General features: G+C 37.0%; 1 protein-coding gene across 7 annotated transcripts in view; it reads right to left on the reverse strand.

Moving 5' to 3' along the window:
* Positions 1-14,218, reverse strand: part of LOC129943356 (la-related protein 1) — a 50,478-nt gene that overhangs the window by 8,325 nt on the left and 27,935 nt on the right. For 3 of the 7 annotated variants that reach the window (XM_056052732.1, XM_056052731.1, XM_056052730.1), the window contains 4 exons: positions 9,516-9,624; positions 9,375-9,448; positions 8,479-9,317; positions 1,752-3,799 (listed from right to left, as the gene is read on the reverse strand). In XM_056052732.1, coding sequence (XP_055908707.1) covers positions 1,752-3,799; positions 8,479-9,317; positions 9,375-9,448; positions 9,516-9,624 — 3,070 coding nt within the window. Of the gene's footprint in view, positions 1-1,751; positions 3,800-8,478; positions 9,318-9,374; positions 9,449-9,515; positions 9,625-9,723; positions 9,767-14,218 lie in introns of those variants that run through there. The other 4 variants (XM_056052734.1, XM_056052735.1, XM_056052736.1 and 1 more) reach the window with 4 other exon arrangements.

Here is a 14,218-nt window from a genome sequence, read left to right on the forward strand (position 1 = left end):
CTCAAAAATAATTAATTTACTTACTTATGAACTACTAATAAAATACAGTACTGTAACTAAGAATTGCCAGAGGTCTTGGGTTCAATCTCTGCCTGTGCCACTTAAAGTTATTTTTTTGTTCCTGGTGAGGAATTAAAAAAAATTGCAAAAGTAATTCTTGTCATGAAAAGTTCGCACTAGGAATGCAATATGTATCTACATCTCGGACATGTCTCGTCACTAGGTCCTATTTTTCAAAGAACTGTTGAGCCACTTAATTTTTTGTTTAGGGTTTGTACTACAAACTGGTATAGGAAGCAATTTAATTGATTTTTAGGGCTAACTAGGAAAAGGGATATGTAAATAAAGAGCAAATACTGATTTGGGTATCAACTTTAAAACTGAAGAGCTTAATTAATAATAGTGAGTTTGTTTTTTAGCGGGCAAGTAGCAGTCTTTTGGTCATCACCTTAATGTCTGTTGCACCAATGATAAAAAAATATAGGTTTGTTATCAACTTACATCATAGAGATTAGCCTATTTTCAGTTAGGGAAAAAGGGCCAAGTGGGATCCAGTAGCGGAGACTTAGAATGTATTATAAAAAACGCTTCAAAATTTAATAAACTTTTTTCCGAAGTTATCCGAAACCAAAGTTAAAGTCGAAATATTCGTCGGCGTACAAATAATGCCTGTAATAAATTTGCACAGGATAGCTTTAAGTCTGTAGTTTCTTCGCAACAACAAAGCTGACAGCTACATAAAACTTATATCAAGTATACCCAATCATTTTACAATAAATGGCTGTCCAAATTTCTTTAAAATCCATAGCTATATGCTCACTTCGAAAAATTCGAGACTTTGAGTACCTTAGAATTTTCTAAGCTAAGATTAAAGGCAATGGCTTACTGTCTTTCCATGTAGTAAGAGCGCTAAACATGCGAAAATAACTATATTTTGTTTAGAAATAAGGGCTAGATAAGTGCTAGCTAACTTTTAACTTTCATTATACGCAAAAACACATTTTAACTTACGAACAAATTGTTTTGTCATTTTTAGTAATTTAAAGCAATATTTTCGTCATGGTGAAATTCAAGATCGAAGAATATGAATGAAAATGTTTGTTTCGTTACCTTACAGACCATTTCTTGGGCGAGTTACAAAATATGTACGGGCTCATCGAAAATTGGATCCAAATTTAAAAAAAAAATATTTATATAATATATACTATCAAGATTATCTAATTTTAACTTAATTTGCTAGAGAAAAGATATTAGAAGTAAGTTCATTGTTTCAACATTCTAGTATTTGGTATGCTTAAATATCTTAATTTTTTTTAAAACAACTAACTCTAGATGTATTTTTTAAACACTCAAAAAATTCATATCTCTCTACTTTTGAAGCAATTCGTAAGCTCACAGTTTCAAAATATTATCTTGTATGTCATCATATAACTTCCATATTCCTAATTAATATTTTTATTTAACATTTTCCTAACTTATAGGAACCTATAGGAACATAAAATAAGGATTTGAATTTATATTCCTAAACACTTATATAAGCAAAATCAAGTTATCTCAAAAATATAAAATTATAGATTAATTAACTAATGAGACGAAATAATTTGTTTTTTAAATCATCATTTCAGCATTTAATTAAAGATTTACAACTAAAGAAAGACACATTAAACAAAACCACGCCATACTAATGAACACAACATTTTAACTTACATCATTCATTATTTTCATCGTCATCCTTATCGTTTTGCACTTACCTTTTTCATAATCGGCAATTGTCTCGTCCTGGAAGTCATCATAAACATTCGGACGGAATTTCTTTTCCAAACCATACGAAAAGAATCGGAACAAGCATTCCAAACCATAACGGAATCCATTCATAGCATCTTCACAAGCCAATTGCCTGAACTCGTTGTACATTGTCTTGTTGAAGTTTTCCCTCAAGAAGAACGACCAAAATCTGTAAAGTGTATTCATTTCCTGCGACTGACCATAACCCAAACGACGCCGCTCCTTTAAACACCTACTACGATATTTGTGATAAGCCTGTTGGGTGAAGTTGTTTTCCTTCAACAAAGAATGCGACGGATGTTGGAAGACCGGCAAGCTTTGTGGCACCGACGAACCATAACTGGACGCCGTTGGACTAGTGCCTGCCGAACTGCCCATCGACGAAGTACGCGGACGATGTTCGACAAAGTCCATCACCCAACCAACGTGAGCCTCCACCGGAGGATTCGATGAGTGACGGGTTTTGCGCTTACGCGGCGTACGCGGGTCGATGGAGTGGCTATTTGGTGCAGCGTAGAAACGCGCGCGTCTGCTAGATTTTAAAGTGGAATTTAATGTGGAGTCATGTGTAAGTGTATTGTCTAGTGTATTGTCCAAGTCATCGATGTAAGTCGGTGGCGGTGGTGGAGGAGGAATTTGTTGCGAGGGTTTTCTCATAACCGTTTTTCCGGCCATTTTTTCAAAGTCCTCCTGCGAAATCACGTTCACGGTGCGATAATCAGAGGACTTATTCGTAACCGTCCACAAATCCTCCTCGTAGTTAACCAAACCATCGTTAATGACATTTTCAAGATCTTGGGTGATTTTTGTGCGAGATGTATAGTCAGCTGTACGGTCGTAGCCTTCGTGTTTTTGCGGACGTGAAACCTGTGATACAATCAACAGTTTATTGATGTCGCGGTCGGCGAATTCATAATCAGATTCGTCGTCAGAGAAGTTCTCTGTGAAATTATTGACGCGGCCACTAGTGGGGATAGCGTCGAGCTCTTCATCGAATTGGAAATCTAGTTCTTCTTTTTCTACTGCTGGCTTATTGGCTATTGGTAGTGCGGCCGCGGCTGCTGCTCCTGATTGTGAGAAGGGCGTCGTTGTTTGTTTAGTATGGTCTTTAGTAATTGCATTTTTTGAGCGTCTCTTTACCTCTTTCCATAAGCTCGGCACACCGTCTTCGGTGTCATCAGCGTTGGTCGTCGTTGCGCTATCTTCTCTATCCTTTTGGTCTTTCTTTCCTTTCGCTCCTTCCTTGTTCGCTTTGGGAGTAGATGCGGCTGGTAGTTTACTGTTGTTGTTGCTGTTGTTTTTAGTTGGTGATGGACTAGCAGAGTTCGGTTTTATGGCGGCAGTCGGGTCATTTTGTGTCTTAACGCATTCGGCGAGTCCTTTGAGATGATCGACAAGAGTGCTTTCATTCACTCGGCGTTCGACTTTTTGTGTTAGTGCACTTATTGCATTGGCTGAAGGGGGGCTACGTGAGGCAGGAACTTGATTTGTGTTACCTTCTGTTTCTGATGGCGGTAGCGATCTTTGAGAGTTTCTAGGCACTGGCGGTGGTGGGATATTGGCCAAGGGTTTGGTGGCCATTTCTGAAGTTAAAATAGGAGCAGCATAAGCATTCAATTGATCAACACCTGATACATCGCTTGCTGTTGGGGTAGCAGCTGTGGTCGAAGCATCTTCACTTTTAACAGAATCAGTCGGCAGTTGGGTAGCTGCGTTCGCCGCCACTGTAACGGCTGTATCATCCTTATTTGTAGTCTCTTCGCCAACAGCATTTTCAAGCAAATCATGGATTGGCCACGCTGTTGGGTTAACCTTTGTACGAACTTTATAATTTTCCAACATGTCTAATTTGTCAGATTCTTTGATTGCAGCTATAACCAAAGCAACGTCAGCTGTCAATGCCAGAATTCGATGGAACGAGGCAATCAGAGCAATTGGGATATAACCTTCGTTATCCATTTTGCGACGCAAGAAGAAATCGCCAGTTAGATTTGTTTCGCTAAAGTAGTATTCACTGTGATGAAAAGAAAAAGAAAACGAAAAGAAAATAAGAACAAAATGTTAGTTAAAATAATATTCTTTCGATTGAGCGTGTGAATCGAGACTCAAAATTATAGTTTGTATTTTTTTTGTGAAGATGTGTATGTTTGCCCATAAAATGATCCAAAATCCAAATTTATGTAACTGTAAGTGTAATGAATTTGTGTTAAATAATAAAACAATAAAATACAACAAAAAGTGGTCAATGTGAAGCTTTAAAAAAAAAAAAAAAAAGTTTCTCAACCGAGTTTTTTGCGAAAAGTAGATGTTTTTTTTATAATGCAGAAAGAAACATGGAAACATTGAATTTTGGACAAGTGGTAGAAATTATTTATACAAGATGCGCCAACTGGATGCATCCTAACACAACATTGAATGAGTTTGCCCCGATTTTAAAAGGAAACAATGGAAACAAAAACCACGAAACGAACCGTAGCGCTTTACATAAATACTTAATAGTTCTTTAAAACTTGAGAGACCATCAGTGCCAAAAAGGGCTGAAATACGTCTTTTTTCAACAAGACGTTTAAACTGCCACACCGAAGCCGTTCTTGTAGAACAAGTTCTCAGGGCAGTCCTAGGTATGTGCATTACAAACCACTTGTTGTGGAGGGATCACATATTTGACATCGCCAAAAATGCTGCTAAGTGTTTAGGTTTTCTCCGACGATGCAAGAAGTTTTTGCCCCTTATGATCTGGCTATAATTTGGCCAGGTGCTCCTGTAACTCACTTGATTCTCTTGGACAGAATTCAAAAAAGAGCTCTAAAAATGATAGGTAGCCATTGTCTAACTGAAACTTTTGCATCTCTCGAGCACTGTCGTAAGGTTTCATGTCTCTCATTATTTTACCGCTACTTCCATAAGCAATGCTCTAATGAAATAGCCAGTTGCATTCCTCCCCTCAAACAATTCAACCGTAATACACGTTCTTTTAGGAATGCCCATCAGTTTACCCTTGAGCCCAATTTCGGTCGAACTGTAAAGCACAGAGATTCTTTTTTTTAGTCGCACTACACGAATGTGTACTCTGTATTTCCCACTCTTTACAATGTGCTACATTCAAAACCAATGTGCATCGGTATTTCCTTTCAAATCCTATTATCGTTTCTTTATTACTCGCACTGTGTATAATCATTATAAGGGTATTCATATCCCCTTGAGTGCGAATACATTATAAAAAAAAAAAAATTTGGAATAGTATCCTCCATCATCATCCTCCGGGTACTAGCATTTTTCCACTCTTATTATTAACTCTGGGGTACTCAAGTCTACATATTACATTTTATTATTTATCACTGGCTTGGAGTTTCAAAAAATTCCATATTTGTGTTTGGGTTCAAGTGGTGTCAAAAAAATTGTAGGTCTGTTTTAGAAGTCAAATTTGAGCTGTTACGGCAAGTATTATTGATCTGAAGAATTGAAACCACGTGCGTCGCTTGTAGCCAATTTCTCATCAATCCTTGGAATTAGAGATTCTATTAACCACATTAAATCATATTTGCATAAAGACTAAATTCAAGTGGTTGGATCACCAGCTACGCATCCAAATGATCTAGATTTTCATCCAAAATCATCTTTAGTGATTTTTAGGCTTATTTTCAACTGGAAGGCTACTAATCAAAATTGTCGTATTTGGGGCTCAGTTTTTCCAAGAGAAATTATTGTTGGAAAACCCTTTCAATAAGAATGTGATTGGACCTTACTACTATTAATGAATGAATTGTGCTTATGTCTGGAAATAGAAAACATTTCTGATGATGTTTATTTGCAACCAGAAAAGTTTCGAAACCGTATTATTTCTCCAAGAGGTGATCACAACTGCTTACCAAGATATTGTGGTTAAACACTTTGAGTTTTTTTTTTCTTTAGGCCACGTGAAAAATAGGGTATATTACAATGCTTCTAGAATCGACTCAGCATGATGAAGATGAAATGTACATGTACAAAATATACATCTATTGATTTCTGATGTATGACGACGAAAGCCAACAATCCCGTCCTCTCGACTTAGACGAAGTAAAGATTGCCATATCAAAGCTAAAGTCTAATAAAGCCGCTGGAGCGGATGGCTTGAATGCCTAGCTCTTTAAAGCAGCTGAAGATAAGTTGGTTAAGAGCATGAACCAACTTATCTGTAAGATATGGTCGGAAGAAAGCATGCCCGATGAATGGAATCTCAGTATTGTTTGCCTGATCCTACAAAAAGGAGACCATCTAAACTGCACCAACTATAGAGGAATCATTATACTTAACATCGCCTACAAAATCTTCTCTACCGTAATATGTGAACGGCTAAAGCTCATCCTCAACAATCTTATAGGTCCTTATCAGTGTTGTTTTAGACCAGGAAAGTCCACATTCGATCAAATATTCACATTACGGCAGATCTTGGAAAAACCCTAGACACCACCTTTTCATCGATTTTAAGGCCGCATATGACAGCATCTACAGGGACGAGCTGTATAGAGCCATTTTTAGATTTGGCATCCCTGCCAAACTCGTCCGCTTGTGCAGGATGACCATGGAGAATTCACGCTGCTCCATAAAGGTTGGAAACAACTTAACAACCTTTCGATGTCAAAAAAGGTTTTAGACAAGGTGATGCGATGAAAGACACACGTCAAAAGTCTGTTCAATTACTAGCATATGCAGAAGAACTCAGCGTGATGTAATTTGTAATTGTAATTTATTTATTAGTTTAAAAAAAAATGTCAATGGGGCTTTTGTGAGTATTGAGGCAGAGGCGGTAAAAATGGGTTTAACTGTTAATGAGGGCAGAACAAAGTACATGCTGTCTTCAAGAAATCACTTACAACACCGACATCTTGGTCAAAACATCACCATAGACTTACTTAACTATGAGGTAGTCAAGGACTTCGTGTACCTAGGCTACGCTGTGCAGCTTTACGGGCTGTACAGCGACATAGACTTAGCCAAGGGTAAAAGCCTAATGACTAAGATGGCTGGGTCACGTAGATTTAAACCAATGCGCCGGCCTGAAAAGTCTTCGAATCCACACTCATAAGACAGCGCAGTAGAGGAAGACCGCGAATCAGGTGGCGCAGTGGAAAGTGACCTTACCCAACTTGGAGCGCGAAACTGGAGACATCTAGCTAGGGACCGAGCCAGATGGAGAAGTTTGTTCGATAAAAGATAAAATTAGTTGCAAGCCACAATCTCAAATTTTTGAAAAGATATTTGAGTCGAAAATCATTTTTTACCAACTTTTCATAATGTTTTTATTAGGTTTTTATTTTGTATAAAAAAAACTGTCAATTCGATTTATCTCAAAAATTTACCAGATGTTAAAAACGTTAATCTTCTTTGCACAAAATTATTAGCGTTATTGGTTCGTGAGATATTTTGGGTAAACCATAATTTTCACCGCAATTTTTTTGAGACTCCTTTTTTTATTATTATCTGTTTAACAAAATTTACTTGAAGTCGATATTTCTATTGGTAGTACCCGTGGCATGATAGTTAGTGCGTTGGACTGTCATGCGAGAGGTCTTGTGTTCGATCGCTGCCTATGACACCAAAAGTTTTTTTCACGGGTACTGCCTCTTGCAAGGAATTGACAAATTCTCCAAGAGTGATTCTTGTTATGAAAAGTGCTTTCTCAAATTAGCCATTCGTATTCGGCTTAAAACTGTAGATCCCTTCCATCCCTGACAACAGTACTCGCACACAGAAATGGTTGAGAGTTGTCAGTCACTAGGCCCTAGTTCTCAAACGGACTGTTGCGTCACCCAATTTATTTTTATTTTTTATTTCTATTGGTTCTTGAGCTTTGGACGACGACGAAACAAACGAACGTACGTACACACGCACACACAGACATCTGTCTAAAAATCTTTTATTTCGACTCTAGGGACCTTGAAACGTCGATAAATGGGGACTAACCGCGGACCGTTTTCGGCGGGGCATGTCGCTTCTTATCGGCTGCTTTGGCTGATTCACAAACATTTTTAACCCATCTGTTTACAGTTTTGCATGAAGACACGGGTTTTTTTATGAGGAACTTTGAACTGACGCCCAAACACATGATTCACTTTTACAAAAGATTTTTCGCTAAAATATACTTCTACGCAAAACGCTCGTTCTTTATCTCTATAACGATCCATGACAAATGAACTTCCGCTAGAACGCGCATTCGACACTGTAACAGTGTTACCTCCGGAGTAGGACAAAAAAGTAATATGGGCATCTTTGTGTGGTCACACTTGTACTAATGTTTTCGAATTAAAGTGTTTAACGATATTAGAAAATTATTCATAATTTGCTACTAGCAGGAATGGAAGTTGAAGTGATGATGAAAACTGGAATGGCTCTTGGATGAAAGTGAGTCTTTTTTTTAGCCAAATCTTGTTATAAAAGCCAATAGGATGAAAACTTATTATTTGAAAGAGTTAAGAAAAAAAAGCCTAATCCATTTTCTGGGAGGATCTTTGACAGAATACTCTTGGCTAATTTAAAAGTGTAAGTGTATCATGTAAGTAAAAAAAAAACCCGCTGTTATAAAAATATCAAATAAAAAAAAATATTGAAAACAAAAATGAATTATGCAAGTCCTAAAAAGCTTATGACGCACACATTAGAAAAACCAACAAAAACCAATCCTAGATTTAAACAATTTAAAAAAAAACTTACACTTGTTTGCGAATTGCCTTCTTGACCGTCTCCGCGTCCATTTCAATATAAGCTGCTGCTGGTACAGCACTATAATAATGAGTTCCCATTAAAACGAACGGATGCTCTGTGTCGACAGCTAAGTAATTAACATATTCTCCATTTGCAATCAAATGACGTGGCAGTCGATTACCTGTTCTACCGGGGCCTTGTCTGTTATAGCCCCCGCGAGGACGACCTCTATAGCTGGTTGCCCTAAAGCGGCGTGGTCGAGATGATCGATCGTAGGTACTTTCGCTATCACCACGCTGTTCACCTTCGCTAACACGTGGTGGTGGTCGGCGACTGCGAATTGGCTTGTTGCGTGTTGATTTGGCAACATCGATTTGCAGCGGACGCCATTTGTGTTTGGGGATCTTCTTGTTGACCCCATTCGGTGGTGCGTTAGCATTCGATGCAGTTCCAGCACCAGCAGCAACACTGCCGCTGCCCGAGCTAGATGATGCTTGCTGTTGAGTGCTATTTACATTACTTTGTGGTTGTTTCACGGCAGCAGTGCCAGCATTTGGTGATGTGGTCAGAGAAGCTGCCGCAACTGCCGGAACTCCTGAAGCCGCAGGTGGTGCAGCTGCTGCAACTTTGCTGCTAGAACTGGGTGTGATCTTTTCATGTGCTTCGGTTTTGGCTTCATTTTGTGGTCCTGCTGAAGTTTGCCCAGGAGCAGCAATTTGTTCGTTTTGTTTGGATCCAAATGAATCATGAGAACGGTTTTTCGGTCCACTACGCCTTGGTTCACCTCCCAAATTAGGCTTGCCTCCAAGCAATAGTGGCCAATCACCAACGTTTGTAAAGTCACTAGCCTAAAAAAATTACATTTAAAAATTGATCTAAAATTGAATGATGTTGAAATTTTGTACCTTATGATTGATCCTTTTTTTATCTTTTACAACAACATGTGGAACGGTTTCGGGAGCCTTTGGTACAGGTGCTGCTTTTATTTTTAATAATTAAAGAAGAAAGTTAAAATAAAAGATTTTCAAATGATAGAAATACTTTACCTATAGCAACAGGCTTTTTCTGTGCAGCTGGTTGTGGTTTTGGCTGCAATACTCGCTTGTCAAGAGGCGAAGATGCCGTTTTTGGACTGGATGATGGCTGTTTGGATATCTAAAAGAATAAAGCATAAATATTTATATGTACGTTAAAAGGAAAACAAAAAGTAAATAATTATTCCTTAGAAAATAATGTTGACCGAGATTAAAATACCATGCAAACTGTGCGAGGCATTCTCAGAAACGAATATTATATCAAGTGTTTTCAAGTAGGTTAGAAATTATCGCATATTGTAGTGTCGATATGCAATCACCGCATCTGAAGAGCGTGGCAATTTGTATTTATTTGTTTTATTTTTTTAAGCAATTAGGGAAAATTATCAATTTCGATAATGAGATGGTTTTTTATTTTAATGAGTACGTATGTATAATGGTGATTAAAATAAACACCGTCATAGCTAAAAACTAAATAGGACTGCTATAAAAATTTATATTGCAAAACATGTCAATGCATATATTTTAGGAAAAAGGCATATAAAATTACTTTAACCGTCAGTAAGTGATTCTAATGAAAACTACTCTCGTGAATAAATGTAACTCGATACTTTCCCTTTCCAAGAACTTTTTTTAAATATACCAATCTAAGTTTGTTTTCGCTTAGACACACGATTTGATAATGAAAGTGGATAACGTGTCATATTAAATTTGTATTGATTTATTACAACAGGGTGATGCATAATTTAAAATTAAGATATATTTAAATAATGTCTTTTCCAAAGGGAATTTGCAGGAACATCATGGTGGAGATTAGCCTCTATGGCCAAGTTACAATTTTAAAATTTAGATATATCTTAGCAAAAAGAAACGAAGCATCACATGAATATTGAACCATCGAGATCTCTAATTAAGGTTTTAAGCCTATAGCCTCGTCAATACCCGGAAATTCAAACTTTTTTTATGCAAATTAATGGGTGCAAATGGAAGTTAGCAGCCGATACACGATGACTCAGCAAGTACAAACTCTTTATTCGCCTTGAACAGACTTCGCTTGGTTAGATAAAAACAGCATCATAAATGAATTTCAAGCTGCTGTGGACCAAGTGTATAGGTATAATCTTTCATGCATAATTCAACTTCAACTCTGCCAAAAGAATAAACTCCTCACTTTCTTCATCGATCTTAAGGCTGCTTTTGATAACATCGAAAGGAATGTCGATCGACTCTAGGAATATCTTTAAAGATACTGGCTACTATAAAGTCTCTTTACTACTGCAGCTGTTTGGGATGGTTCACTAAGAAAGTTGTTTGTCAAGGATTTTATCACAGCACCTCTTATTTTCGTTCTGTTTTTAAATGATCTTCATACGGAACTTCCAATCGGTATTGTTTTAGACGATCTTTAGTCGATATGCGGACGATATTGTACTGTTGTTAGATAATCCTTCCAATTAGCAACAGCTAATTTAGGGTTTTAAGACTTACTGCATTCAATTTAATCTTAAAATAAATCTTGATAAGTCGGAAATAGTAAAAAGAGTAGCGTGCGAAAACTGGTTTTACAATAATTCTGAAATAAAGGTGTCTAATCAATACAAATATCTTGGCGTAGTTTTCAATTACAACATGTCTTGGGATGAGCATCTAACAAACAGATTGGGAGCATCTAAAAATTCCATGAATGCAACGTGGTCGAGACAGCTGCGAGACAATTTCGTCGAACACTCAACACAAAGTTCAAAATATACAATGCCACCTCAAAGGCTATCATGTTGTACTGTGCTCAAGTTTGGGGATACTGCGAATACAACCAAGTCGAAAAGTTGCAGCGTTTCTTCTAACTATGCACATTAAAACAGATTTACCCAAGGGTTTTCTAACGTCCCTGCAGCTACATTTTTCTTTCATAAAACGAAATCTAAATTTTCCTAACTCAACATTTTATCGAAAGCCATTATAAAGAAGAAAATCTTCTGGGCTAAGGAATGGTTGGATCTTTTTCATTAACGCTCGTTCGATTTTTCTTTTATCATGAGTCTACTTGAATGGTCCAGCTTACATAACATTCTCTTACTGGAAATAAAAGAAAAACACAGGATGGAATTTATAGTTAGGGCGACTCAGTCTCAGTTTTACGATGAATATTGCAACTTGATGGACTCTGGCATACCGAACTACTTAGATGACTGCAATTCACGTGATATGATTTAAATAATATTAAAAGCTCGATACGGGCTCCTTAATATAAATGGAAGAGCCTTTCAAGGAGATACAGATGGAATATGTAAATTATGTAATATTGATGAATCAGAAAATACCATGCTTTCTCATTCCCAACGTTCTTGATGGCAATGCTACTCAAACTTATATTACTTCTTAAAAGCGTCAATTAAATATCGGAATCATATTATAAATGAATTTTCATAACATACATATGTATGTAAACTTAATCTATTTACTAAGCTTATATGTTTTTAAATTTCCATTTTAACCTGACAGGCAACTTAAAGTTATTGTAAAAACTAATTTCAAACCAGCAGTACTCATTTTTTGTAAAATCTTTTTGAAAATAAAATTATATATCTATCTATCTATCTATTTCTGGTTGCCCAATTTTGCTTCAAATAGTAATACAAACCATGTTTAAACACGACGTTTTGAGGGACTTCAGTCTTGATTTTCGCAATTCATTAAGGTGTATCTTCGGGTCAAATGTATTTAAAGAAAACGGTGTAACAATATGTTTCAGTGGGAATAGTAGTTTCAAAATGTTGAAACAGATTTGCTTTATAGAAAACTGCGCCGAAAACTCAGCAGAATTTGTGTTCTGGCAAGATGCACACATATCTAGACCGAATTTGACTCCATTGAAGATGTCGACTTCAAGCCCTCAGACAGCAATGAATAATTTTCTTGTTGCTCACGGTGACATTAACAAATGAAATGACAAACAATTTAGTCAATTGGTCACTAAGTCATTCGAATTAAACCGTACGCCATTAGAACAAATTAATATCGGGTTGGCTATGCATGCCGTGGCTCTGGATACTTATTGGGTTCTGTGAAACGTATGACACATTATTTCTACTAATCCAATCCTGCAGATAGATCGGGAGCTCGGATGGGTTATTTAATGAATTGCTAAACGGTCAGCTCACTGAAGAAGTGGAAGTTGAATCACATCAAGACGAAGCACATGCGCTATCGAAAGCAAGCATAGAAGAGGTCGGAAAGATGTTAAAAAGCTACATGGCGGGCCAGCTTTACATCAAGCAGTGGATTAAATTAAAGTGCACTTAAGGCAACATAAAGAAATGCCAGAAGACTGGCGAAAAGTTTGTATATGTCCCATGCACAAGAAAAGAGATGTCACAACGTGCAGCAACTACAGAGTTATCCTCTATCCTTCAAGATAGATACGATAAAACTATCAACGAAATCAGTGTAATTTCATCTCAGGCCAATCAACAACCGATACGAATTGTATCCTCTGTCAGACGATGGAAAAATGTCTAGAATTTTATATTCCAACTTACTGATTGTTTATAGAAGTTTGGGCCGCTTACAATAGCATAGCCAAGGTAGAACTACATATATATATATAAAGACCTATATAATAGCCGAATTGCTATCCAGATCAATCAACATTTACAATTTACTCCGAAAAAGGGATGGTTTGGCATGCTTGGTCTTCAACCTGGGGTTGGTGAAATTAATCCGTGACTCTTCCACGTCAACAAGAGGTATCATCTCTTTTATGTATTCCAAAGAAATAAGTTTCATTCTTCAAAAGTGTTTTTCTTAGATCCCTCGCAATCTTATCTAGTGGATCAACAATTTTTAAGTACGGGCGGTTTGAACTGTTCGTATGTCCTTAGTCAGCAGTATTCCTCCGCGGAATTAAATGAGTCGTTTAAAGTGTTAAATATGAGTTATGTGTAGCCAAAACAGTACGTTTCCTAAAAAAGAGTTTTGGTCGAAATAAAGCACTCAAGACGACGCCTTCTGCACATAAGTTCATGATATTTCCATTCTCGTGGAAAATCTCTAATGGTGCTCGTTGCACCATTGGTATTGATCACATTGTGTAAAGAGTGTTATGTACAAAGATTTCGGATTGTGGACATACAAAATAAATTGACATACAAAATTCTGACGAGGTGGATTTCATATCGGAAGTTACGTTAACAAACAAAATTACCGCCTTTGGGGTCCGGAAAACCCGGGTTGATTTTACATTGCTAATGAGGTAGAGAACATATTCCACAAAGAATTGTTTTTGAAATTGATTTGGTAAAATCATGTTACGAGAACAATTCCACAAGAATTTGCTTGAGAAATTGATTTGGTAAGATTATCCAAACGTCCTCAAGATAAAGGAAAACATCGATCAAGAAGTCGTTTGCTTTCGGAAATGAAATAAAAAGTGAAGTAAAATGGAGTTAAGATATGTTTAGTTCAGCTTATCTTTTCATGAAATGTTCAGACGACATAAGAGAGTTGAAGGTGAGGCAAGCTATAGTATCTGATTCGCCAGCTGCTAAAAAATTTCCTTCAACTAAGACAGATTTGTATGGAAAGTTGATGGTAAGGAAAAATAAAACTTACAATGAAGTCAAGTCTACTTTTGTTGTGTTCTTTTTTATACTACTGCAGATCGTGAGGATCGAGTGGGTCAAGACATAACAAACATGAATACGACAACTGAGAGG

Source organism: Eupeodes corollae, chromosome 1, assembly GCF_945859685.1.
Source record: "Eupeodes corollae chromosome 1, idEupCoro1.1, whole genome shotgun sequence".
NCBI lineage: Eukaryota > Metazoa > Arthropoda > Insecta > Diptera > Syrphidae > Eupeodes > Eupeodes corollae.